Raw genomic sequence first — 26,006 nt, 5'->3', positions numbered from 1 at the left:
ATATTTTAAGGTTTTCCTCTCCAACAGGTGTTATGGCGGTGTATGATGGTGAGGTATGATGGTGGTGCATGATGGTGGTGTATGATGGTGGTGTATGATGGTGGTGTATGATGGCGGTGTATGATGGTGAAGTATGATGGTGGTGTATGATGGTGGTGTATGATGGTGGTGTATGATGGTGGTGTATGATGGTGGTGTATGATGGTGTATGATGGTGGTGTATGATGGTGGTGTATGATGGTGGTGTATGATGGTGGTGTATGATTGTGGTGTATGATGGTGGTGTATGATGGTGGTGTATGATGGTGGTGCATGATGGTGGTGCATGATGGTGGTGTATGATGGTGGTGTATGATGGTGGTGTATGATGGTGGTGTATGATGGTGTATGATGGTGGTGTATGATGGTGGTGTATGATGGTGGTGTATGATGGTGGTGTATGATGGTGGTGTATGATGGTGGTGTATGAAGTTGGTGTATGATGGTGGTGTATGATGGTGAGGTATGATGGTGGTGCATGATGGTGGTGTATGATGGTGAGGTATGGTGGTGTATGATGGTGGTGTATGATGGTGGTGTATGATGGTGAGGTATGACGGTGGTGCATGGTGGTGAGGTATGATGGTGGTGCATGGTGGTGTATGATGGTTTTGTATGATGGTGGTGTATGATGGTGAGGTATGATGGTGGTGCATGGTGGTGTATGATGGTGGTGTATGATGGTGGTGTATGATGGTGAGGTATGATGGTGGTGTATGATGGTGGTGTATGATGGTGGTGTATGATGGTGGTGTATGATGGTGGTGTATGATGGTGGTGTATTATGTTTTGGGACTTGGCTGCTCATCATATTGATGAGTGTGGGGGTGTTTTCCTCTCCAATATTTTAAGGTTTTCCTCTCCAACAGGTGTTATGGCGGTGTATGATGGTGAGGTATGATGGTGGTGTATGATGGTGGTGTATGATGGTGGTGTATGATGGTGGTGTATGATGGTGGTGTATGATGGTGGTGTATGATGGTGATGCATGATGGTGGTGTATGATGGTGAGGTATGATGGTGATGCATGATGGTGAGGTATGATGGTGGTGCATGATGGTGGTATATGATGGTGGTGTATGATGGTGAGGTATGATGGTGGTGCATGGCGGTGGTATATGATGGTGGTGTGTGATGGTGGTGCATGATGGTGGTGCATGATGGTGGTGTATGATGGTGGTGTATGATGGTGAGGTATGATGGTGGTGCATGGTGGTGTATGATGGTGGTGTATGATGGTGGTGTATGATGGTGGTGCATGGTGGGGTATGATGGTGGTGAATGATGGTGGTGTATGATGATGGTGCATGATGGTGGTGTATGATGGTGGTGTATGATGTTGTGGCATGATGATGGTGCATGGTGGTGTATGATGGTGGTGCATGATGGTGGTGTATGATGGTGGTGTATGATGGTGAGGTATGATGGTGGTGCATGGTGGTGTATGATGGTGGTGCATGATGGTGGTGCATGATGGTGGTGTATGATGGTGTATGATGGTGGTGTATGATGGTGGTGTATGATGGTGTATGATGGTGGTGTATGAAGTTGGTGTATGATGGTGAGGTATGATGGTGGTGCATGATGGTGGTGTATGATGGTGAGGTATGGTGGTGTATGATGGTGGTGTATGATGGTGGTGTATGATGGTGAGGTATGATGGTGGTGCATGGTGGTGTATGATGGTGGTGTATGATGGTGGTGTATTATGTTTTGGGACTTGGCTGCTCATCATATTGATGAGTGTGGGGGTGTTTTCCTCTCCAATATTTTAAGGTTTTCCTCTCCAACAGGTGTTATGGCGGTGTATGATGGTGAGGTATGATGGTGGTGTATGATGGTGGTGTATGATGGTGGTGTATGATGGTGGTGTATGATGGTGTATGATGGTGGTGTATGATGGTGGTGTATGAAGTTGGTGTATGATGGTGGTGTATGATGGTGAGGTATGATGGTGGTGTATGATGGTGGTGTATGATGGTGGTGTATTATGTTTTGGGACTTGGCTGCTCATCATATTGATGAGTGTGGGGGTGTTTTCCTCTCCAATATTTTAAGGTTTTCCTCTCCAACAGGTGTTATGGGGGTGTATGATGGTGAGGTATGATGGTGGTGTATGATGGTGGTGTATGATGGTGGTGTATGATGGTGATGCATGATGGTGAGGTATGATGGTGGTGCATGATGGTGGTATATGATGGTGGTGTATGATGGTGAGGTATGATGGTGGTGCATGGCGGTGGTATATGATGGTGGTGCATGATGGTGGTGCATGATGGTGGTGTATGATGGTGGTGTATGATGGTGAGGTATGATGGTGGTGCATGGTGGTGTATGATGGTGGTGTATGATGGTGGTGCATGGTGGGGTATGATGGTGGTGAATGATGGTGGTGTATGATGATGGTGCATGATGGTGGTGTATGATGGTGGTGTATGATGGTGTGGCATGATGGTGGTGCATGGTGGTGTATGATGGTGGTGCATGATGGTTGTACATGATGGTGGTGTATGATGGTGAGGTATGATGGTGGTGCATGGTGGTGTATGATGGTGGTGCATGATGGTGGTGCATGATGGTGGTGTATGATGGTGGTGTATGATGGTGTATGATGGTGGTGTATGATGGTGGTGTATGATGGTGGTGTATGATGGTGTATGATGGTGGTGTATGATGGTGGTGTATGAAGTTGGTGTATGATGGTGAGGTATGATGGTGGTGCATGATGGTGGTGTATGATGGTGAGGTATGGTGGTGTATGATGGTGGTGTATGATTGTGGTGTATGATGGTGAGGTATGATGGTGGTGCATGGTGGTGTATGATGGTGGTGTATGATGGTGGTATATTATGTTTGCTCATCATATTGATGAGTGTGGGGGTGTTTTCCTCTCCAATATTTTAAGGTTTTCCTCTCCAACAGGTGTTATGGCGGTGTATGATGGTGAGGTATGATGGTGGTGTATGATGGTGGTGTATGATGGTGATGCATGATGGTGAGGTATGATGGTGGTGCATGATGGTGGTATATGATGGTGGTGTATGATGGTGTTGTATGATGGTGGTGCATGGTGGTGGTATATGATGGTGGTGTATGATGGTGGTGCATGATGGTGGTGCATGATGGTGGTGCATGATGGTGAGGTATGATGGTGGTGCATGGTGGTGTATGATGGTGGTGTATGATGGTGGTGTATGATGGTGGTGCATGGTGGGGTATGTTGGTAGTGCATGATGGTGTGGCATGATGGTGGTGCATGGTGGTGTATGATGGTGGTGCATGATGGTGGTACATGATGGTGGTGTATGATGGTGGTGTATGATGGTAAGGTATGATGGTGAGGTATGATGATGGTGCATGGTGGTGTATGATGGTGGTGCATGATGGTGGTGCATGATGGTGGTGTATGATGGTGGTGTATGATGGTGGTGTATGATGGTGGTGAATGATGGTGGTGTATGACGGTGTATGATGGTGGTGTATGATGGTGGTGTATGATGGTTGTGTATGATGGTGTATGATGGTGGTGTATGATGGTGGTGTATGATGGTGGTGCATGATGGTGGTGTATGATGGTGGTGCATGATGGTGGTGTATGATAGTGTATGATGGTGGTGTATGATGGCGGTGTATGGTGGTGGTGTATGATGGTGTATGATGGTGGTGTTTGATGGTGTATGATGGTGGTGTATGATTGTGGTGTATGATGGTGAGTTATGATGGTGGTGTATGATGGTGGTGTATGATGGTGAGGTATGATGGTGGTGTATGATGGTGAGGTATGATGGTGGTGCATGGTGGTGTATGATGGTGGTGTATGATGGTGGTGTATGATTGTGGTGGTTGATTGTGGTGTATGATGATGTTGAGGTATGATGGTGGTGTATGATGGTGAGGTATGATGGTTCAAATTGGTCAATTGATTGATTGATAAAGAAATTGACTTATTGTTTCTCTCTTCCCCCTCAGTGAGCAGAGTATCTGCCAGGCACGAGCCTCTGTCATGGTCTATGATGACGGCAGTAAAAGTGGGTTCCCATCAAGCCAGGCCAGCAGGGCTTCAGCCGCATCAACATCTACCACAACACTGCCAACAACACCTTCCGTGTGGTGGGAGTAAAGTTACAGGACCAGCAGGTAGAGGTACACACACACACACACACACACACACACACACACACACACACATTGATCTAAAATGGCCTTGAAGGTAACCATGAACTCTCTCCTCCTTTCCACCTCTCCACATCTCCATCTCACCACCTCTCCATCTCACCACCTCTCCATCTCTCCATCTCACCACCTCACCACCTCTCCATCTCTCAATCTCACCACCTCTCCATCTCACCACCTCACCATCTCTCCATCTTTCCATCTCACCACCTCTCCATCTCACCACCTCTCCATCTCTCCATCTCACCACCTCACCATCTCTCCATCTCACCACCTCTCCATCTCACCACCTCACCTCCTCTCCATCTCTCCATCTCACCACCTCTCCATCTCTCCATCTCACAACCTCACCATCTCTCCATCTCTCATCTCACCACCTCACCTCCTCTCCATCTCACCATCTCACCATCTCTCCATCTCTCCATCTCACCACCTCTCCATCTCTCCATCTCCCCCTCACCTCCTCTCCATCTCACCACCTCACCACCTCTCCATCTCACCACCTCACCTCCTCTCCATCTCACCACCTCTCCATCTCTCCACCTCTCCATCTCACCACCTCTCCATCTCTCCATCTCACCACCTCTCCATCTCTCCATCTCACCACCTCTCCATCTCACCACCTCTCCATCTCACCACCTCTCCATCTCACCACCTCTCCACCTCTCCATCTCTCCATCTCACCATCTCACCACCTCTCCATCTCACCACCTCTCTACCTCTCCATCTCTCCATCTCTCCATCTCACCATCTCTCCATCTCACCACCTCTCCATCTCACCACCTCTCCATCTCACCACCTCTCCATCTCTCCATCTCACCACCTCACCACCTCTCCATCTCACCACCTCACCTCCTCTCCATCTCACCACCTCTCCATCTCTCCATCTCTCCACCTCTCCATCTCACCACCTCTCCATCTCTCCATCTCACCACCTCTCCATCTCTCCATCTCACCACCTCTCCATCTCACCACCTCTCCATCTCTCCATCTCACCACCTCTCCATCTCACCACCTCTCCACCTCTCCATCTCTCCATCTCACCACCTCTCCATCTCACCACCTCTCCATCTCACCACCTCTCTACCTCTCCATCTCTCCATCTCACCATCTCTCCATCTCACCACCTCTCCATCTCACCACCTCTCCATCTCTCCATCTCACCATCTCTCCATCTCTCCATCTCACCACCTCTCCATCTCACCACCTCTCTACCTCTACATCTCTCTACCTCTCCATCTCTCCATCTCACCACCTCTCCATCTCACCACCTCTCTACCTCTCCATCTCTCCATCTCACCATCTCTCCATCTCACCACCTCTCCATCTCACCACCTCTCCATCTCACCATCTCTCCATCTCTCCATCTCACCACCTCTCCATCTCACCACCTCTCTACCTCTACATCTCTCTACCTCTCCATCTCTCCATCTCACCATCTCTCCATCTCTCCATCTCTCCACCTCACCATCTCTCCATCTCACCACCTCTCTACCTCTCCACCTCTCCATCTCACCACCTCTCTACCTCTCCATCTCTCCATCTCACCATCTCTCAATCTCTCCATCTCACCACCTCACCATCTCTCCATCTCACCACCTCTCTACCTCTCCACCTCTCCATCTCACCACCTCACCACCTCGCTACCTCTCCATCTCTCCATCTCTCCTCTCTAGGTGGTAATCAACTACTCCATAGTGAAGGGTCTGAAGTATAACCAGGCCACGCCCACCTTCCACCAGTGGCGTGATGCCCGTCAGGTCTACGGACTCAACTTCGCCAGCAAGGAGGAAGCTACCACCTTCTCCAATGCCATGCTGTTTGCTCTCAATGTCCTCAGCACTCAGGACGGAGGTGAGAGAGAGTGTGTAAGGGAGATGGGGTGTGTGTGTATGTCCTGGGGTGTGTGTGTGTGTGTGTGTGTGTGTGTGTGTGTGTGTGTGTGTGTGTGTGTGTGTGTGTGTGTGTGTGTGTGTGTGTGTGTGTGTGTGTGTGTGTGTGTGTGTGTGTGTGTGTGTGTGTGTGTGTGTGTGTGTGTGTGTGTGTGTATATGCATACTTGCGTGTGTGTGTGTAGCCATTGTGAGTCAAGCCCAGTGTGTGTCTGTGAGGCTCAGGGTGTTAATAGGTCTTTAACCCCAATAGGGGTGACAGTGGGCAACAACAGGCAGATTGGGGGGGTCGTGAATAGACAACATGAATTGGGAAAGCCCTACAGATGTAAGATCTTAATTTGATCACTCTGTTGTTGCTGAGAATTTTCCTGCACGGCATTGTATTCAAGATTTTTAAAAGGCTTCTAAAGTTTGTAATTCCCACTTTAATAAAGTGTCAGGTTTGATTTGCCCTACTGAAAAATGTGTCAACTCCTACAAAAAAGTTCCATTAATTATAATCCACATAATAATTCACATGTCCTCTTGCTGCAGGATTATTTTCCTGCCGTAGCAAACTGGCTCAAATTATGATTCTACATCTGTACCCTATATACTGTCAATCTCATTAATTATGGCAAGAGGGGAAAGGGAGCCTGTCATGCAAGGTGAGGTCAATTCCATTTCAATTCAGTCAATCTGAGGTATGAACGGGTGGCACTTACTTTCAATGACCCAATTTTCCGATTGGAATTTCAATCCACTTCGACTGAATGGACTGATTCGAAAATGGACTTAACTCTAAAATGATGAAGGGGCTGAGAGGCAGAAAAAGGTTCTAGACAGGTTAGTTTTTCTAATGCAGTTTGAATAATGCAGGTGAGTCAGAGTGCTGGGTCTGTCAGTCCATATTTACTGTCCTGTCATTCTCTTAGAATTCCTCCACAAAACCAACCTCATAGTTCTTTCCAGGGGCACAACTTTCACTGGGGATGAGGGGGGGACATGTCCCCCCTACATTCTGAAATTGCATTTTTGCACCCCAGGTTCTCTCTAGGGTCACCCACAGCAAGGTCACTCAGTTCACTCTCTCTAAGGCCTTTTACGGGAATTAGCTTTGCATTTCTTGTGCCCCAGGTTCTCTCTAGGGTCACCCACAGCAAGGTCACTCAGTTCACTCTCTCTAAGGCCTTTTACGGGAATTAGCTTTGCATTTCTTGCGCCCCAGGTTCTCTCTAGGGTCACCCACAGCAAGGTCACTCAGTTCACTCTCTCTAAGGCCTTTTACGGGAATTAGCTTTGCATTTCTTGCGCCCCAGGTTCTCTCTAGGGTCACCCACAGCAAGGTCACTCAGTTCACTCTCTCTAAGGCCTTTTACGGGAATTAGCTTTGCATTTCTTGCACCCCAAGTTCTCTCTAGGGTCACCCACAGCAAGGTCACTCAGTTCACTCTCTCTAAGGCCTTTTACGGGAATTAGCTTTGCATTTCTTGCACCCCAGGTTCTCTCTAGGGTCACCCACAGCAAGGTCACTCAGTTCACTCTCTCTAAGGCCTTTTACGGGAATTAGCTTTGCATTTCTTGCACCCCAGGTTCTCTCTAGGGTCACCCACAGCAAGGTCACTCAGTTCACTCTCTCTAAGGCCTTTTACGGGAATTAGCTTTGCATTTCTTGCGCTCCGCAACTTCACACGTGGACGTTGAAACCATGTGGCATAGAGCCAAATGAGCACATACACTACAAGACATAGACGGAGCCATTGGCAGTGCAAAGGCGTCAACATGCAATGTGCAACTGGACTCCAGTACAGGATATATAACATGACAACACAGCCAATCTAACTCATTTTATATCCACATGCTTTGCTCCTGTTGTAATGTATCAAGAGGCGTCAGGCTACGATTATCACCTCACACTGAACCCCAAAACTCACCCCGGTGGTGACAGAGTTCATTTGCTTTAAAGATGATGACATTCATTTCCCCTTTGGACTCAGATTAACCCATTTACGCACACACCCTCATAAACACACACACATTCAGTGTACTGTACGCATTAACAAACAAACACACACACACACACTGCGGGCACAGTCATACACACTGCAGTGTCATAATCTCCTGGGACAGAGAGAGGGGGAGAGAGTGATAGAGAGAGAATGATAGAGGGGGAGAGAGTGATAGAGAGAGAGAGAGAGAATGATAGAGAGAGAATGATAGAGAGATAATGATAGAGGGGGAGAGAGAGTGATAGAGAGAGAGAGAATGACAGAGAGAGAGATAGAGAGAGAGAGCGAGAGAGAGATTGAGAGACAGCTATACAGAGAGAGTGATAGAGAGAGTGATAGAGAGATAATGACAGACAGAGGGGGAGAGAGAGTGATAGATAGAGAGAGAGAGACAGAGGGAGGGAGGGAGGGAGAGAGAGAGAGAGAGAGAGACAGGGGGAGGGAGGGAGAGAGAGAGAGAAAGCGATACAGATACAGATACAATGACAGACAGAGGGGGAGAGGGAGCGGTAGAGATAGAGAGAAAGATAGCGAGAGAGAGAGAGATGGAGATGGAGAGACACAGCTATACATAGAGAGAGAGAGAGAGAGATGGAGATGGAGATGGAGAGACACAGCTATACATAGAGAGAGAGAGAGAGAGAGATGGAGAGACACAGCTATACATAGAGAGAGAGAGAGAGAGAGAGAGAGAGAGAGAGAGATGGAGAGACACAGCTATACATAGAGAGAGAGAGAGAGAGAGAGAGAGAGAGAGAGAGAGAGAGAGAGCGGTAGAGAGAGAGAAAAATAGCGAGAGAGATGGAGAGATGGAGAGACACAGCTATACATAGAGAGAGAGAGAGAGAGAGAGAGAGAGAGAGAGAGATGGAGAGACACAGCTATAGAGAGAGAGAGAGAGAGAGAGAGAGGGAGAGAGGGAGCGGTAGAGAGAAAGAGAAAGATAGCGAGAGAGAGAGATGGAGAGACACAGCTATACATAGAGAGTGAGAGAGAGAGAGGGAGCGGTAGAGAGAGAGAAAAATAGCGAGAGAGATGGAGAGATGGAGAGACACAGCTATACATAGAGAGAGAGAGAGATGGAGAGACACAGCTATACATAGAGAGAGAGAGAGAGAGAGAGAGAGAGAGAGAGAGAGAGAGAGAGAGAGAGAGAGAGAGAGAGAGAGAGAGAGAGAGATGGAGAGACACAGCTATAGAGAGAGAGAGAGAGAGAGAGAGAGAGAGAGAGGGAGCGGTAGAGAGAGAGAGAAAGATAGCGAGAGAGAGAGATGGAGAGACACAGCTATACATAGAGAGTGAGAGAGAGAGAGATATAAACAGAATGATAGAGAGAATGAGGCAGTGGAGTCCTCTCCTCCCCAGTTCGCACAGTAACTGTGTGTTTTCTCCATCCTCACTCTGCTCTCCTCCTCTCTGTTAATTAAAATTAGTCATTGAGGAGTTGTCCCCAGGGCCCCGTCTTTAAGTGCTCCGCTTTTCTTTTGCTGAATACACACACACACACACACACACACACACACACACACACACACACACACACACACACACACACACACACACACACACACACAAACTGGGAACAAAGAGGGTCCAGTGACAGAAGATACACCACCACCACACTGCTCTGTCTCCGAGTGTCACAGACCCCACACACACACACACACACACACACAGACAACGGTAAGCCTATGTGTGGCTCTCTCTCTCTCTCTCTGTGTGTGTGTGCTCAGCAGACGCCATAATGTCAAGGGCTCTTCTGCCGTCCTTGGAGAGATTTATACAAACCAACACACACACAAACACACACACACACACTGAACACTCATGCCTACACCTCAGGAAGAGGCTTACTGAAACAAACACACTCGTTACCTCGCTCACAAGATGATGAAAGTGAAACATGCTGACATCATGTTCATTTAAGCCTGTAGAATGTTGCAGTAGACCGCTGACTGAACTGCCAAACAGCAGGTCCTACACTCAATCCACCAATTCCCTCTGAGCCCCTATGATGAGCTCTGAATGGATTCGATAGGTATACTGGAAGTAATATGGTAGCAGCCATATTGGATACACCTATTCAATCCTCTCTGGTCTAAACAAGTGCCTATGGAGTAGGCCATGGTGTCGGGATTAGGCGTCGGTGTAGTGGCTATGGTGTACGGGTTGATCTGGGATTAGGTGTCGGTGTAGTGGCTATGGTGTACGGGTTGATCTGGGATTAGGTGTCGGTGTAGTGGCTATGGTGTACGGATTGATCTGGGTTTAGAGGTGTCGGTGTAGTGGCTATGGTGTACGAGTTAATCTGGGATTAGGTGTCGGTGTATTGGCTATGGTGTACGGGTTGATCTGGGATTAGGTGTCGGTGTAGTGGCTATGGTGTACAGGTTGATCTGGGATTAGGTGTCGGTGTAGTGGCTATGGTGTACGGGTTGATCTGGGATTAGGTGTCGGTGTAGTGGCTATGGTGTACGGATTGATCTGGGATTAGGTGTCGGTGTAGTGGCTATGGTGTACGGGTTGATCTGGGATTAGGTGTCGGTGTAGTGGCTATGGTGTATGGGTTGATCTGGGATTAGGCGTCGGTGTAGTGGCTATGGTGTACGAGTTGATCTGGGATTAGGTGTCGGTGTAGTGGCTATGGTGTACGGGTTGATCTGGGATTAGGCGTCGGTGTAGTGGCAATGGTGTATGGGTTGATCTGGGATTAGGCGTCGGTGTAGTGGCTATGGTGTACGGGTTGATCTGGGATTAGGTGTCGGTGTAGTGGCTATGGTGTACGAGTTGATCTGGGATTAGGTGTCGGTGTAGTGGCTATGGTGTATGGGTTGATCTGGGATTAGGTGTCGGTGTAGTGGCAATGGTGTACGGGTTAATCTGGGATTAGGTGTCGGTGTAGTGGCAATGGTGTACGGGTTGATCTGGGATTAGGCCTGAGCCTCACAGCACCTCAGGCCCCATACCACTCCTCACTATTCCTCACGTCTGCCCCCTGGTGTTCTGGAGGCCTGCTGCAGACACCCTCACTGATCTCCATGACCTGCGTGTGTCTATTGTATGTGTCTATGGAGCCACCTGGCCAGTCCGTCAGTCTCCAGGCTTCTGGAAGATGGAGGGCCTCGTTAAAGGTGAACTACCCTGCACACGCTCTCCTGCTGCTGCATAGAGGTGTAGATTACTAGAGATGATACTGGAGACGAGAGGGGTAGGAGGGGGATGGTGTGGGTGAGGCAGGAGAGATACCTGGACAGGTGAGCGAGACAGAGGAGGAGGAGAGAGATGGAGGAAGAGGAGGGCTCAGGGCGAGCTATGGTGAGCAGAGAGTGGGTCTGTCAGTGCTTCTGTGTCTGCCACAGCCGATTCGTCCTCTTCAATATGTCCTGTAGGTACTGCTGCTGGCTGTCTCTCACACTCTTACTGGATTGTGTGTACGTATGTCTGTGTTCTAATCGTGACATAGAATGTGTGTAAATGGGTTAAGATTGTGGCATGGTGTGTCTGAGAGAGAGAAAGAGAGCGAGAGGTGTTTTCAGGTGACTGAGCGTTGTGGATATTAGTCATTTGTGGACATTCATTTCATTTTGATTGGGTTTGAGGTTGTGTGTTTGTTGGGCAAGATCTATTTGGTGCTGTGACTACTAGTAATGTTGTGTGTGTGTGTGTGCGCGTGTGTGTGTGTGTGTGTGTGTGTGTGTGTGTGTGTGTGTGTGTGTTACTGTTTGTGTGTGTGTGTGTGTGTGTGTGTGTGTGTGTGTGTGTGTGTTAAGTTGTGTGTGTGTGTGTGTGTGTGTGTGTGTGTGTGTGTGTGTGTGTGTGTGTGGACATGTGTGTGTGTGTGTGTGTGTGTGTGTGTGTGTGCGTGTGTGTGTGAGTGTGTGTGTGTGTGCTGTTATGTGAGTGTGTGTGTGTGTGTGTGTGAGAGTGTGAGTGTGTGTGTGTGTGTGTGTGTGTGTGTGTGTGTGTGTGTGTGTGTGTGTGTGTGTGTGTGTGTGTGTGTGTGTGTGTGTGTGTGTGTGCTGAATGATATTAGATAGCTGTTGGGTTGTTGTGGATACGGGGATTATGTGTGTTGTGTTTGGCTGTTGTGAATGTTGTTGGTATGTTATGGTTGGTTCCCTGTAGGGAATTTTTCATTGTGTGTGTAAACTGTTGAGTACTTGCTTTTTGTTGTCAAAGTGTGTGTGTGCGTGTGCGTGTGTGTGCGCGTGTGTGTGCACGCGTGTGCGTGGCAGGTGTGTGATAACTAATTAATAACTAATTAATAAGAGATGAGGTAGCAGTATGGAGCGGTATGGAGAGTGACTGTCCAGAGATCGTGAGTCCGGTTGCTTTGTTGTTGTGTGTTATTTTGGAACACTGGCTGTAACTGGACCAACCACAGCCATCAACCTCCTCTCTAACCAATCACGGGTTGCTATGGAGACACTTCCGGCAGTAGCAAACGACACACGAGATCGTAGGTCATAAGCCTTGAGGAATATCTTTGATTCAGGGCCCCCACATTCCCAGTCAAACTGGTACCACTGCGAGGCCCCCTCTCTTTTTGCAAAGTCACACGGGCAAAGCTTGGGCTATGTAACTGGTCTCGCGAGACCTCCAGGCTGCCTCCCACAATGTTTCAATGTTCCAGCTCAACGCGTCTGTCTGAAACAAAACGTCCGTTTGGCATAGAGGAACTACCTCACTGCCATATCGGTTTGAATGACATGCTAAATAGCAGCTAGCAAGTTGGAGATCACCCAGGTTCTTTTTAATGGGTGCATTCTGCAAATGGATACCCAGCAAACCAAAAGTGGTTATGTGAATGTTCCCAGAACATTTGTTAGGTCGCGTTGAATGTCCTCATAAGACTGTCCAGTCATGCTGAGGATTATAGAACGTTTGTATAAAACATTTGCCTGATGTTGCAAGAATGTTCCTAGAGCACATTTCATTTGTTCTGTGAAGCTTCCCCAGGATGTTTCATTCGGTTGTGGAAACAGTCTGGTGGGAACATTGTGGGGACATCACAAAATATATTTTTCCAAAACACACAACATAAGTTGTGCAGATGATTCCACAATGTTTCTTTTAGGATGCAAAAAACCTTCACCTGATGTTACAAGAACGTTCCCAGAACACATTTTGTCTGTTCTTTAAAGGTTCCCAGAATGTCTAATTTGGTTGTGGTAACAGTATAATCATTAGCATAACTGGACAGTTTTTGTGTTATGAGAACATTTGCCGCAACCTCAAGAATGTTATGGGAACTTTCGCAGAGCCAATTTTGGTTTGGCGGGGAAATATTACTGTTACATTGTGTTACTACATTACCTGGAAACCTAATGACAACGTTCGGGGAACGTTCTGTGGAGGTTGTTACAGATGTTGTGTACTGAATGTTAGGAGAACATTCCAAGGATATGTTGTATATATTTTATTATAAAAGCCTAACTAGAATTTCATGGGAATCTTAGCTAATGTTCTGGGAATGTTCCAAGTCTGCTGAGTAGTTTGTATCAACTACCTTCACTAAACGCAAGATTTTTTTATTCTTTTTATTATCGAAGTTAAGAAGAAAGTCACTGCTGTTGCTTAGGGTCATATTTACGTGACTACTATGTAACAGGAGTATGTGTTTGTGATGTAAGAGAGAGTGAGTGACAGCTGTGATGCAGGTGGGAGTGGTCTACGCCTCTCACCTTTCAGGTAGATAAGAGACACACACTGGGATTCTCTGTCTCTCTCGCTCTCTCTTGCTCTCTCTCTCTCTCTCTCTCTCTCTCTCTCTCTCTTTCTCTCTCTCTCTCGTCGAACACCAACATCAACAATAAAGCCAACCATACAAACAATTGGTAATAAATATCTCTTGTCTTTTCTCCCCTTCTCTCTCTCCCTTCCTTCCCCCCTCTCCTTCCAGGCCCAGCGGTCCCGCGCCAAGTCCAGAATGGGCCCACTACAGACGAGATGGAGGTGCAGAGAGCAAGGTAAGGCATCGAGGTACCCCGCAACAAGACACAGCATTGACAAAGCAGCCACACGACAGTCACACAACATTGAAACAACGTTCACACAACACCCACGCAACATTGGCACAATGTTTTCCACAGAGAGGATCACTGCATTGAATAGCTTCGTTATTTGGATGTCAGCAGGGCTAAGACAGGAAACACGTCAGACACCACATTCACTGAACTTCCCAGAACTATTCCCCACCACAGGATCAGATCAGTAAACACACAGTCTGCGAGTCTGTCAGCAAAGACAATAAAGAACGGTCTGTCACACAGGACTCAGTCTGCTAACAGGCAGCAGCCCTGCCCACATGACCCCCAGCCAGACATCTGTCCTCGTCAACCTTTTTATTCCTCTCCTCCTCTGTTCTCTCTCTCCCTCTGTCTCCTCACAGGATTAACATACAGGGGGGAGAGAGTGGGAGTCTCAGAGAGTCTGACAGCGAGAGAGGGAGAGGGAGAGGGGGAGGGGGAGGGGGAGGGAGGGAGAGGGGGAGGGAGAGGGAGAGGGGGAGGGAGGGAGGGGAGGGAGGGAGGGGAGGGGAGGGGAGGGAGGGAGGGAGGGAGGGAGGGGGGAGGGAGGGAGGGAGGGAGGGAGGGAGGGAGGGAGGGAGGGAGGGAGGGAGGGAGGGAGGGAGGGAGAGGGAGGTAGAGGGAGAGAGGGAGAGAGACAGAGAGAGACAGAGAGAATGATGGAGCTTTAATGATGGCTAAACACAGGAAGTACTTATTTGTGCTAAATCACAGTCGGCAGATTGTGGAGAATAGACGTTAATATCAGATTATGCTCCAGGACTATTAGATTACACCCCATAGCACCTATTCAGAGAGGTACAGTAACTCAAGCTGTTTGGGCTATCTATCTCTGTCTCTACGCCCCCTAGGGAATTACACAAGCCCTTTGTTGCCTGAGCTATTACTGCTCCGCTTATCATTTCATCTCAATTCCAAATGCCAAAGCAGAAACAGAACAAACAGGATTGTATTATAGATATGTGACGACCTCTCAGTGAGGCGCCCACTAGTGGTAAGAGCCAGGATTGCACTGCAGCTCTGTGCTGTGTGGAGAGGAAAATATCAGGTGTGTGTGTGTGTGTGTGTGTGTGTGTGTGTGTGTGTGTGTGTGTGTGTGTGTGTGTGTGTGTGTGTGTGTGTGTGTGTGTGTGTGTGTGTGTGTGTGTGTGTGTGTGTGTGTGTGTGTGTGTGTGTGTGTGTGTGTGTGTGTGTGGAGACCCCTCCAGTGGTAACAGTCAGTGTGTATCTCCTAGACCTGTGGCTGCTGGGTCAGCACATCTCGTCTCCAACATTTTACACGCAGCTGGAAAATTCCACTTCCTCTCTGTGTGCTCTTTCTTTTTCTGTCTGCTGTCAATTCAATCTCAATTCAGTTCAAAGGGCTTTATTGGCATGTTAAACATGTGTTTACATTGCCAAAGCAAGTGAAATAGATAATAAACAAACGTGAAATAAAGAATCAGAAATGAGCAGTAAACCTTACACTCACAAAAGTTTCAAAATAATTTCATAATTTAAAATGTTATATTATGGCTATGTACAGAGTTGTAACAATGTGCAAATAGTTTAAGTACAAAAGGGAAAATAAATACAACTAAATATGGGTTGTATTTACAATGGTGTTTGTGCTTCACTGGTTGTCCTTTTCGTGTGGCAAGACAAAAGAAGTGCCTTTGAACGGGGGTACGGTAGTAGGTGCCAGGCGCACCGGTTTGAGTGTGTCAGGAACTGCAACGCTTCTGGTTTTTCACGCATGTATCAAGAATGGTCCACCACCCGAGGGACATCCAGCCAACTTGACACAACTGTGGGAAATGTAGGAATCTTCATGGGCCAGCATCCCTGTGGAACGCTTTCAATGCCTTGTAGTCCATGCCCCGATGAATTGAGGCTGTTCTGAGGGCAAAGGGGGGTGCAACTCAATATTGGGAAGGTGTTCCTAATGTTTTGTACACTCAGTGTATACCACCACATGCCGTCATTATACCAGACCTTGGACAGCTGGAGAACTGTAGAGCTGTAGGACTGTAGGCTAACTGACTGTGGTGCAATGAAGCAATAAGGCCCGGGGGGTGTGGTATATGGCCAATATACCACGGCTAAGGGCTGTTCTTATGGATACCAAACCCCCAAGGTACCTTATTGCTATTATAAACTGGTTACCCGTGGTATACGGTCTGCTATACCACGGCTTTCAGCCAGCCTGCATTCAGGGCTCGAACCACCCAGTTTATAATGGCCAATATACTACGGCTAAGGGCTGTTCTTATGGATACCAAACCCCCAAGGTACCTTATTGCTATTATAAACTGGTTACCCCTGGTATACGGTCTGCTACCACGGCTTTCAGCCAGCCTGCATTCAGGGCTCGAACCACCCAGTTTATAATGGCCAATATACCACGGCTAATGGCTGTTCTTATGGATACCAAACCCCCAAGGTACCTTATTGTTATTATAAACTGGTTACCCGTGGTATACGGTCTGCTACCACGGCTTTCAGCCAGCCTGCATTCAGGGCTCGAACCACCCAGTTTATAATGGCCAATATACCACGGCTAAGGGCTGTTCTTATGGATACCAAACCCCCAAGGTACCTTATTGCTATTGTAAACTGGTTACCCGTGGTATACGGTCTGCTACCACGGCTTTCAGCCAGCCTGCATTCAGGGCTCGAACCACCCAGTTTATAATGGTCAATATACCACGGCTAAGGGCTGTTCTTATGGATACAAAACCCCCAAGGTACCTTATTGCTATTATAAACTGGTTACCCGTGGTATACGGTCTGCTACCACGGCTTTCAGCCAGCCTGCATTCAGGGCTCGAACCACCCAGTTTATAATGGCCAATATACCACGGCTAAGGGCTGTTCTTATGGATACCAAACCCCAAGGTACCTTATTGCTATTATAAACTGGTTACCCGTGGTATACGGTCTGCTACCACGGCTTTCAGCCAGCCTGCATTCAGGGCTCGAACCACCTAGTTTATAATGGCCAATATACCACGGCTAAGGGCTGTTCTTATGGATACCAAACCCCCAAGGTACCTTATTGCTATTATAAACTGGCTACCCGTGGTATACGGTCTGCTACCATGGCTTTCAGCCAGCCTGCATTCAGGGTTCGAACCACCCAGTTTATAATGGCCAATATACCACGGCTAAGGGCTGTTCTTATGGATACCAAACCCCCAAGGTACCTTATTGCTATTATAAACTGGTTACCCGTGGTGTACGGTCTGCTATACCACGGCTTTCAGCCAGCCTGCATTCAGGGCTCGAACCACCCAGTTTATAATGGCCAATATACCACGGCTAAGTGCTGTTCTTATGGATACCAAACCCCCAAGGTACCTTATTGCTATTATAAACTGGTTACCCGTGGTATACGGTCTGCTATACCACGGCTTTCAGCCAGCCTGCATTCAGGGCTCGAACCACCCAGTTTATAATGGCCAATATACCACGGCTAAGGGCTGTTCTTATGGATACCAAACCCCCAAGGTACCTTATTGCTATTATAAACTGGTTACCCGTGGTATACGGTCTGCTATACCACGGCTTTCAGCCAGCCTGCATTCAGGGCTCGAACCACCCAGTTTATAATGGCCAATATACCACGGCTAAGGGCTGTTCTTATGGATACCAAACCCCCAAGGTACCTTATTGCTATTATAAACTGGTTACCCGTGGTATACGGTCTGCTACCATGGCTTTCAGCCAGCCTGCATTCAGGGCTCGAACCACCCAGTTTATAATGGCCAATATACAATGGCTAAGGGCTGTTCTTATGTATACCAAACCCCCAAGGTACCTTATTGCTATTATAAACTGGTTACCCGTGGTATACGGTCTGCTACCACGGCTTTCAGCCAGCCTGTATTCAGGGCTCGAACCACCCAGTTTATAATGGCCAATATACCACGGCTAAGGGCTGTTCTTATGGATACCAAACCCCAAGGTACCTTATTGCTATTATAAACTGGTTACCCGTGGTATACGGTCTGCTACCACGGCTTTCAGCCAGCCTGCATTCAGGGCTCGAACCACCCAGTTTATAATGGCCAATTGAAGGACTAAGGGCTTTTCTTATGGATACCAAACCCCTCTAGGTACCTTATTGCTATTATAAACTGGTTACCCGTGGTATACGGTCTGCTACCACGGCTTTCAGCCAGCCTGCATTCAGGGCTGATGGAGCAACCACCTAGTTTATAATGGCCAATATGGAGAGGGAAGGGCTGTTCTTATGGATACCAAACCCTCAAGGTACCTTATTGCTATTATAAACTGGTTACCCGTGGTATACGGTCTGCTACACGGCTTTCAGCCAGCCTGCATTCAGGGCTCAACCACCCAGTTTATAATGGCCAATATAAACAAGGGCTGTTCTTATGGATACCAAACCCCCAAGGTACCTTATTGCTATTATAAACTGGTTACCCGTGGTATACGGTCTGCTACCACGGCTTTCAGCCAGCCTGCATTCAGGGCTCGAACCACCCAGTTTATAATGGTCAATATACCACGGCTAAGGGCTGTTCTTATGGATACCAAACCCCCAAGGTACCTTATTGCTATTATAAACTGGTTACCCGTGGTATACGGTCTGCTATACCACGGCTTTCAGCCAGCCTGCATTCAGGGCTCGAACCACCCAGTTTATAATGGCCAATATACACGGCTTACATAACTGTTCTTATGGATACCAAACCCCAAGGTACCTTATTGCTATTATAAACTGGTTACCCGTGGTATACGGTCTGCTACCACGGCTTTCAGCCAGCCTCGATTCAGGGCTCGACCCACCCAGTTTATAATGGCCAATATATCACGGCTAAGGGCTTTTCTTATGGATACCAAACCCCCAAGGTACCTTATTGCTATTATAAACTGGTTACCCGTGGTATCTGCACTGTCTGCTACCACGGCTTTCAGCCAGCCTGCATTCAGGGCTCAACCACCCAGTTTATAATGGTCAATATACTACGGCTAAGGGCTGTTCTTATGGATACCAAACCCCAAGGTACCTTATTGCTATTATAAACTGGTTACCCGTGGTATACGGTCTGCTACCACGGCTTTCAGCCAGCCTGCATTCAGGGCTCGAACCACCCAGTTTATAATGGCCAATATACACGGCTAAGGGCTGTTCTTATGTATACCAAACCCCCAAGGTACCTTATTGCTATTATAAACTGGTTACCCGTGGTATACGGTCTGATACCACGGCTTTCAGCCAGCCTGCATTCAGGGCTCGAACCACCTAGTTTATAATGGCCAATATACCACGGCTAAGGGCTGTTCTTATGGATACCAAACCCCCAAGGTACCTTATTGCTATTATAAACTGGTTACCCGTGGTATACGGTCTGCTATACCGCGGCTTTCAGCCAGCCTGCATTCAGGGCTCGACCCACCCAGTTTATAATGGCCAATATACCACGGCTAAGGGCTGTTCTTATGAATACCAAACCCCCAAGGTACCTTATTGCTATTATAAACTGGTTACCCGTGGTATACGGTCTGCTACCACGGCTTTCAGCCAGCCTGCATTCAGGGCTCGAACCACCCAGTTTATAATGGCCAATATACCACGGCTAAGGGCTGTTCTTATGGATACCAAACCCTCAAGGTACCTTATTGCTATTATAAACTGGTTACCCGTGGTATACGGTCTGCTACCACGGCTTTCAGCCAGCCTGCATTCAGGGCTCGAACCACCCAGTTTATAATGGCCAATATACCACGGCTAAGGGCTGTTCTTATGGATACCAAACCCCCAAGGTACCTTATTGCTATTATAAACTGGTTACCCGTGGTATACGGTCTGCTACCATGGCTTTCAGCCAGCCTGCATTCAGGGCTCGAACCACCCAGTTTATAATGGCCAATATACCACGGCTAAGGGCTGTTCTTATGGATACCAAACCCCCAAGGTACCTTATTGCTATTATAAACTGGTTACCCGTGGTATACGGTCTGCTACCACGGCTTTCAGCCAGCCTGCATTCAGGGCTCGAACCACCCAGTTTATAATGGCCAATATACCACTCTAAGGGCTGTTCTTATGGATACCAAACCCCCAAGGTACCTTATTGCTATTATAAACTGGTTACCCGTGGTATACGGTCTGCTATTCCATGGCTTTCAGCCAGCCTGCATTCAGGGCTCGAACCACCCAGTTTATAATGGCCAATATACCAAAAAGGGCTGTTCTTATGGATACCAAACCCCCAAGGTACCTTATTGCTATTATAAACTGGTTACCCGTGGTATACGGTCTGCTATACCACGGCTTTCAGCCAGCCTGCATTCAGGGCTCGAACCACCCAGTTTATAATGGCCAATATACCACGGCTAAGGGCTGTTCTTATGGATACCAAACCCCCAAGGTACCTTATTGCTATTATAAACTGGTTACCCGTGGTATACGGTCTGCTACCATGGCTTTCAGCCAGCCTGCATTCAGGGCTCGAACCACCTAGTTTATAAATACAATTGAAGGACTGCTGCTGTATGACTCACTGTCTGTTTGTCAAATGTCCCTGCTCTATGGGGCAATAGGGCTCAGTTGGCCTATTTCACTGACTGTGCTATGACAGGCATATATTGGAGGTGGGCTGGCTGACTGGCTGTGTGTCTGCTGTCTCCCCAGGCAGATGATGGAGCAACAGCAGATGCAGGCCCACATGGAGAGGGAACGACGATCCTCAAACCCAGGTGAGGAAAACGCTAAACTCAACCTACTGAACAGTGAAATGGAAATGTTTTAAAAGTAAAGGTCGTCTTTACAGTCTCAAGGGCCTGATGTGAGAGCATACTCCCTTTCAAAGTCAGACACTATGTGACACTATAAACAATGTCTTATTTTCTCTCTTCTCTGCCCTCTCTCAATTTCACCAGGCTCTCCTTTCCCGGGCCATCCCGGTGTGCTTTCTGTAGCCCCCCCAGCCCCCATGCCGCCCCCCATGTCCATGGGCTCCTCTTTAGGTGGAGGCCCCCCCTCCCTGGGTGCCCCTATGCCTCCTCCCCCTCCCGGGCCCCCTCCCCCCTCGGCAGGGGATCCCCCACCCCCCCTGCCTCCTCCGCTGCCCATGGCTGGAGGGGGACAGGGTGAGGAGGCTCCCGCCCCAACGGGACTTGCCGCCATGATCGCTGGAGCCAAACTGCGCCGCGTCAATAGAGTAAGATGCCAATCACACTTATCACCATGTTACATAACATAGTGCATGGACTTACCCTCTCAGACAATCTATCAATACCGTCATAGACATGGGGATGTAGGAGCATCCTATGAGGGTTTATAAAGATGTAATGAGCTTTATAGTAGTAACAAAAAGTCCCAGGCAAACACACTGCGTGTGCATCTCAAAAGTCTAAAAACCTCCTCTCCTCCTCCTCTTCTTCATTCCTTCATCTGCACTGATCTCATAACAGAGGATGGGTGAAAGCACAATGTTCACCAAGCCCAGCTCTTTCCTATCAGTGGAGAAATACTAGGAAAGGAAGCCCCTTCAGACCCTTAACTTGTGCTCCGCCTCTTACAACCAGGTGACGTCACACACACGCCGTTCTATCCTCACCTAACATACTGTGTGTGTCTTCCTTCTCTCTCCAGCCTGAGGACTCTAACTCTTCAGGATCGGGGGCCAAAAACGATGCCAACAGGACGAGTGGCAGCAGTGGAGGACTGATGGAGGAGATGAATGCTCTGCTGGCACGGAGGTCAGAGCATAGAGTTAGAAACACTAGAACAGACATTCCTATTCAGAGCATTGTTAAAACCACCACAACAGACATCTCTATTCAACATAATTTCCTGTCATATGTGGAGTGGGCCGGCAGCCATATTGAATGTACTACTTTGATATCAAACCGAATGAGGGCCTGACTTGAGGCTTCTTCTTGCCCCCAGAAGGAAAGCAGCATCAGAGAAGCCTGAAGACAGCCAAAACGTCAGTGATTCTGACTGATGATACAACAGTGACATATGTCTCTTTTCATCATTAAATGTATGGCTCACTTCTCCTTAGTTGACCTCAACATTTTCCTCCTGTTGTTTTTCAGGATGACCCCAACGGATCCCCTTCACCCAGCACCAGGGGTGGACAAAACGCCACAGGTACTACAGTCATACATACTATATACAATATATACAGTACAAATACAACATCATATATACTATACTACACAAGACAACACAATGTATACTGTACGACACAAGAACAACACAATGTATACTGTATAGAAACAATACAATTGACATGTTCAGGTAATGTTTTCCGTCACCTGACCCCTGTCTTCTCTTCTCCTTCCCTCTCAGATGGAGGGAAGAAGCCATGGGACAGAGCCAACTCTGCCGAGAGGTCATCACTGGTGTCAAGGTGAGAACCTGAGGGACTCAGTCAGTCTGCCAACATACATCTCATAATTAATCAACAAGGCTGGCACTAAGACAGCATTGAATGAGCTGTATACCGCCATAAGCAAAAAAGAAAACGCTCACCCAGAGGTGGCGCTCCTAGTGGCCGGGGACTTTAATGCAGGGAAACTTGTTCAACCAGAGGGAAAAAAACTCTGGACCACTTTTACTCGACACACAGAGACGCATACAAAGCTCTCCCTCACCCTCCATTTGGAAAATCTGACCATAATTCTACCCTCTTGATTCCTGATTACAAGCAAAAATTAAAGCAGGAAGCACCAGTGACTCGATCAATAAAAAAAAAGTGGTCAGATGAAGCAGATGGTAAGCTACAGGACTGTTTTGCAAGCACATACTGGAATATGTTCCGGGCTTCCTCCGATGGCATTGAGGAGTACACCACATCAGTCACTGGCTTCATCAATATGTGCAACGATGACGACGTCCCCACAGTGACCGTACGTACATACCCCAACCAGAAGCCATGGATTACAGGCAACATCCGCACTGAGCTAAAGGCTAGAACTGCCGCTTTCAAGGAACGGACCTCTAACCTAGAAGCTTATAAGAAATCCTGCTATGCCCTCCGACGAACCATTAAACAAGCAAAGCATCAATACAGGACTAAGATCAAATCGTACTACACCGGCTCTGACGCTCGTCGGCTGTGGCAGGGCTTGCTAACCGTTACAGACTAAAAAGGGAAGCGCAGCCGAGAGCTGCCAAGTGAGCCTACAAGACGAGCTAAACTACTTCTATGCTCGCTTCGAGGCAGATAACACTGAAACATGCATGAGTGAACCAGCTGTTCCGGAGAACTGTGTGATCATGCTCTCCGCAGTCGATGTGAGTAAGACCTTTAAACAGGTCAACATTCACAAGGCCGCAGTGCCAGACGGAATACTGCGAGCATGCGCTGATCAACTTGCAAGTGTCTTCACTGACATTTTCAACCGCTCCCTGTCCGAGTCTGTAATACCAACATGTTTTAAGCAGACCACCATAGTGCCTGTGCCCAAAAACACTAAGGTAATCTGACTAAATGACCACAGACCCATAGCACTCATGTCTGTAGCCATGAAGTGCTTTAAAAGGCTGGTCATGGTTCACATCAACACCATTATCCCAGAAACCCTAGACCCACTCCAATTTGCATACCGCCCCAACAGATCCACAGATGATGCCATCTGTATTGCACCCCACACTGCCCTTTCCCACCAGGACAAAAGGAACACCTATGTGAGAATGCTATTCATTGACCACAGTTCAGCATTTTTTATATATTTTTTGTATTTTTATTTCACCTTTATTTAACCAGGTAGACCAGTTGAGAACACCTTTATTTAACCAGGTAGGCTAGTTGAGAACACCTTTATTTAACCCGGTAGACCAGTTGAGAACACCTTTATTTAACCAGGTAGGCAAGTTGAGAACACCTTTATTTAACCAGGTAGGCAAGTTGAGAACACCTTTATTTAACCAGGTAGGCTAGTTGAGAACACCATTATTTAACCAGGTAGGCTAGTTGAGAACACCTTTATTTAACCAGGCTAGTTGAGAACACCTTTATTGAACCAGGTAGGCTAGTTGAGAACACCTTTATTTAACCAGGCTAGTTGAGAACACCTTTATTTAACTAGGTAGGCAAGTTGAGAACACCTTTATTTAACCAGGTAGGCTAGTTGAGAACACCTTTATTTAACCAGGTAGGCTAGAACACCTTGAACCAGGTAGGCACCTTTATTTAACCAGGTAGGCTAGTTGAGAACACCTTTATTTAACCAGGTAGGCTAGTTGAGAACACCTTTATTTAACCAGGTAGGCTAGTTGAGAACACCTTTATTTAACCAGGTAGGCTAGTTGAGAACACCTTTATTGAACCAGGTAGGCTAGTTGAGAACACCTTTATTTAACCAGGCTAGTTGAGAACACCTTTATTTAACTAGGTAGGCAAGTTGAGAACACCTTTATTAAACCAGGTAGGCTAGTTGAGAGCACCTTTATTTAACCAGGTAGGCTGGTTGAGAACACCTTTATTTAACCAGGTAGGCAAGTTGAGAACACCTTTGTTTAACCAGGTAGGCTAGTTGAGAACACCTTTATTTAACCAGGTAGGCTAGTTGAGAACACCTTTATTTAACCAGGTAGGCTAGTTGAGAACACCTTTATTTAACCAGGTAGGCTAGTTGAGAACACCTTTATTTAACCAGGTAGGCAAGTTGAGAACAAGTTCTCATTTACAACTGTGACCTGGCCAAGATAAAGCATAGCAGTTCGACACATACAACAACACAGAGTTACACATGGAGTAAATAAAACAGTCAATAATACAGTAGAACAAAAGAAAACAAATAGTCTATATACAGTGAGTGCAAATGAGGTAAGATAAGGGAGTTAAGGCAATAAATAGGCCATGGTGGCGAAGTAATTACAATATAGCAATTAAAACATTGGAATGGTAGATGTGCAGAAGATGAATGTGCAAGTAGAGATACCGGGGTGCAAAGGAGCAAGATAAATAAATAAATACTCTTTGGGGATGTGGTAGGTAGATAGATGGGCTGTTTACAGATGGGCTATGTACAGGTGCAGTGATCTGTGAGTTGCTCTGACAGCATTCAACACCATAGTGCCCTCAAAGCTCAACAATAAGCTAAAGACCCTAGGACTAAACACCTCCCTCTGCAACTGGATCCTGGACTTCCTGATGGGCCGCCCCCAGGTGGTAAGGGTAGGTAACAACACATCTGCCACGCTGATCCTCAACACAGGGGCTCCTCAGTGGTGCATGCTCAGTCCCCTCCTGTACTCACTGTTCACTCATGACTGAACGGCCAGGCACGACTCCAAAATCATCATTAAGTTTGCCGATGACACAGCAGTGGTAGGCCTAATCACTGACAACGATGAGACAGCCTATAGGGTGGAGATCAGAGACCTGGCCTGGTGGTGACAGAATAACAACCTCTCCCTCAACGTGATCAAAACAAAAGAGATGATAGTAGACTACAGGAAAAAGAGGACAGAGCACGCACCCATTCTCATCACCGCGGCTGCAGTGGAGCAGTTTGAGAGCTTCAAGTACCTTGGTGTCCACATCACCAACAAACTAACATGGTCCAAGCACACCAAGACAGTCGTGAAGAGGGTTGTGAAGACGGTCGTGAAGAGGGCACGACAACACCTTTTCCCCCTCAGGAGACTGAAGAGATTTGGCATGGGTCCTCAGATCCTCAAAAGGTTCTTCAGCTGCAGCATCGAGAGCATCCTGACTGGTTGCTTCACACATCCTGACTGGTTGTATGGCAACTGCTCGGCCTCCGACAACAAGGCGCTATAGAGGGTAGTGCGACTGGCCTAGTACATCACTGGGGCCAAGCTTCCTGTCATCCAGGACCTCTATACCAGTCAGTTCAGAGGAAGGCCCTAAAAATGGTCAAATACTCCAGCCACCCTCGTCATAGACTGTT

At 47.5% G+C, this 26,006-nt stretch overlaps 1 protein-coding gene across 1 annotated transcript in view; it reads left to right on the top strand.

The window, feature by feature from the left end:
- LOC135505709 (ena/VASP-like protein) overlaps positions 1–26,006 on the top strand; it is a 101,075-nt gene that overhangs the window by 72,846 nt on the left and 2,223 nt on the right. Inside the window, 10 exon segments of the mRNA XM_064924770.1 lie at positions 4,009–4,061; positions 4,064–4,176; positions 5,889–6,066; positions 13,997–14,063; positions 20,767–20,831; positions 21,015–21,295; positions 21,730–21,836; positions 22,030–22,066; positions 22,179–22,233; positions 22,435–22,495. Of these exon segments, the coding sequence (XP_064780842.1) occupies positions 4,009–4,061; positions 4,064–4,176; positions 5,889–6,066; positions 13,997–14,063; positions 20,767–20,831; positions 21,015–21,295; positions 21,730–21,836; positions 22,030–22,066; positions 22,179–22,233; positions 22,435–22,495 (1,017 nt within the window).

Source organism: Oncorhynchus masou, chromosome 19 (assembly GCF_036934945.1).
Source record: "Oncorhynchus masou masou isolate Uvic2021 chromosome 19, UVic_Omas_1.1, whole genome shotgun sequence".
NCBI lineage: Eukaryota > Metazoa > Chordata > Actinopteri > Salmoniformes > Salmonidae > Oncorhynchus > Oncorhynchus masou.
Note: the sequence above shows the minus strand (reverse complement) of the source record. Positions and strands in the feature narration are given on the sequence as shown.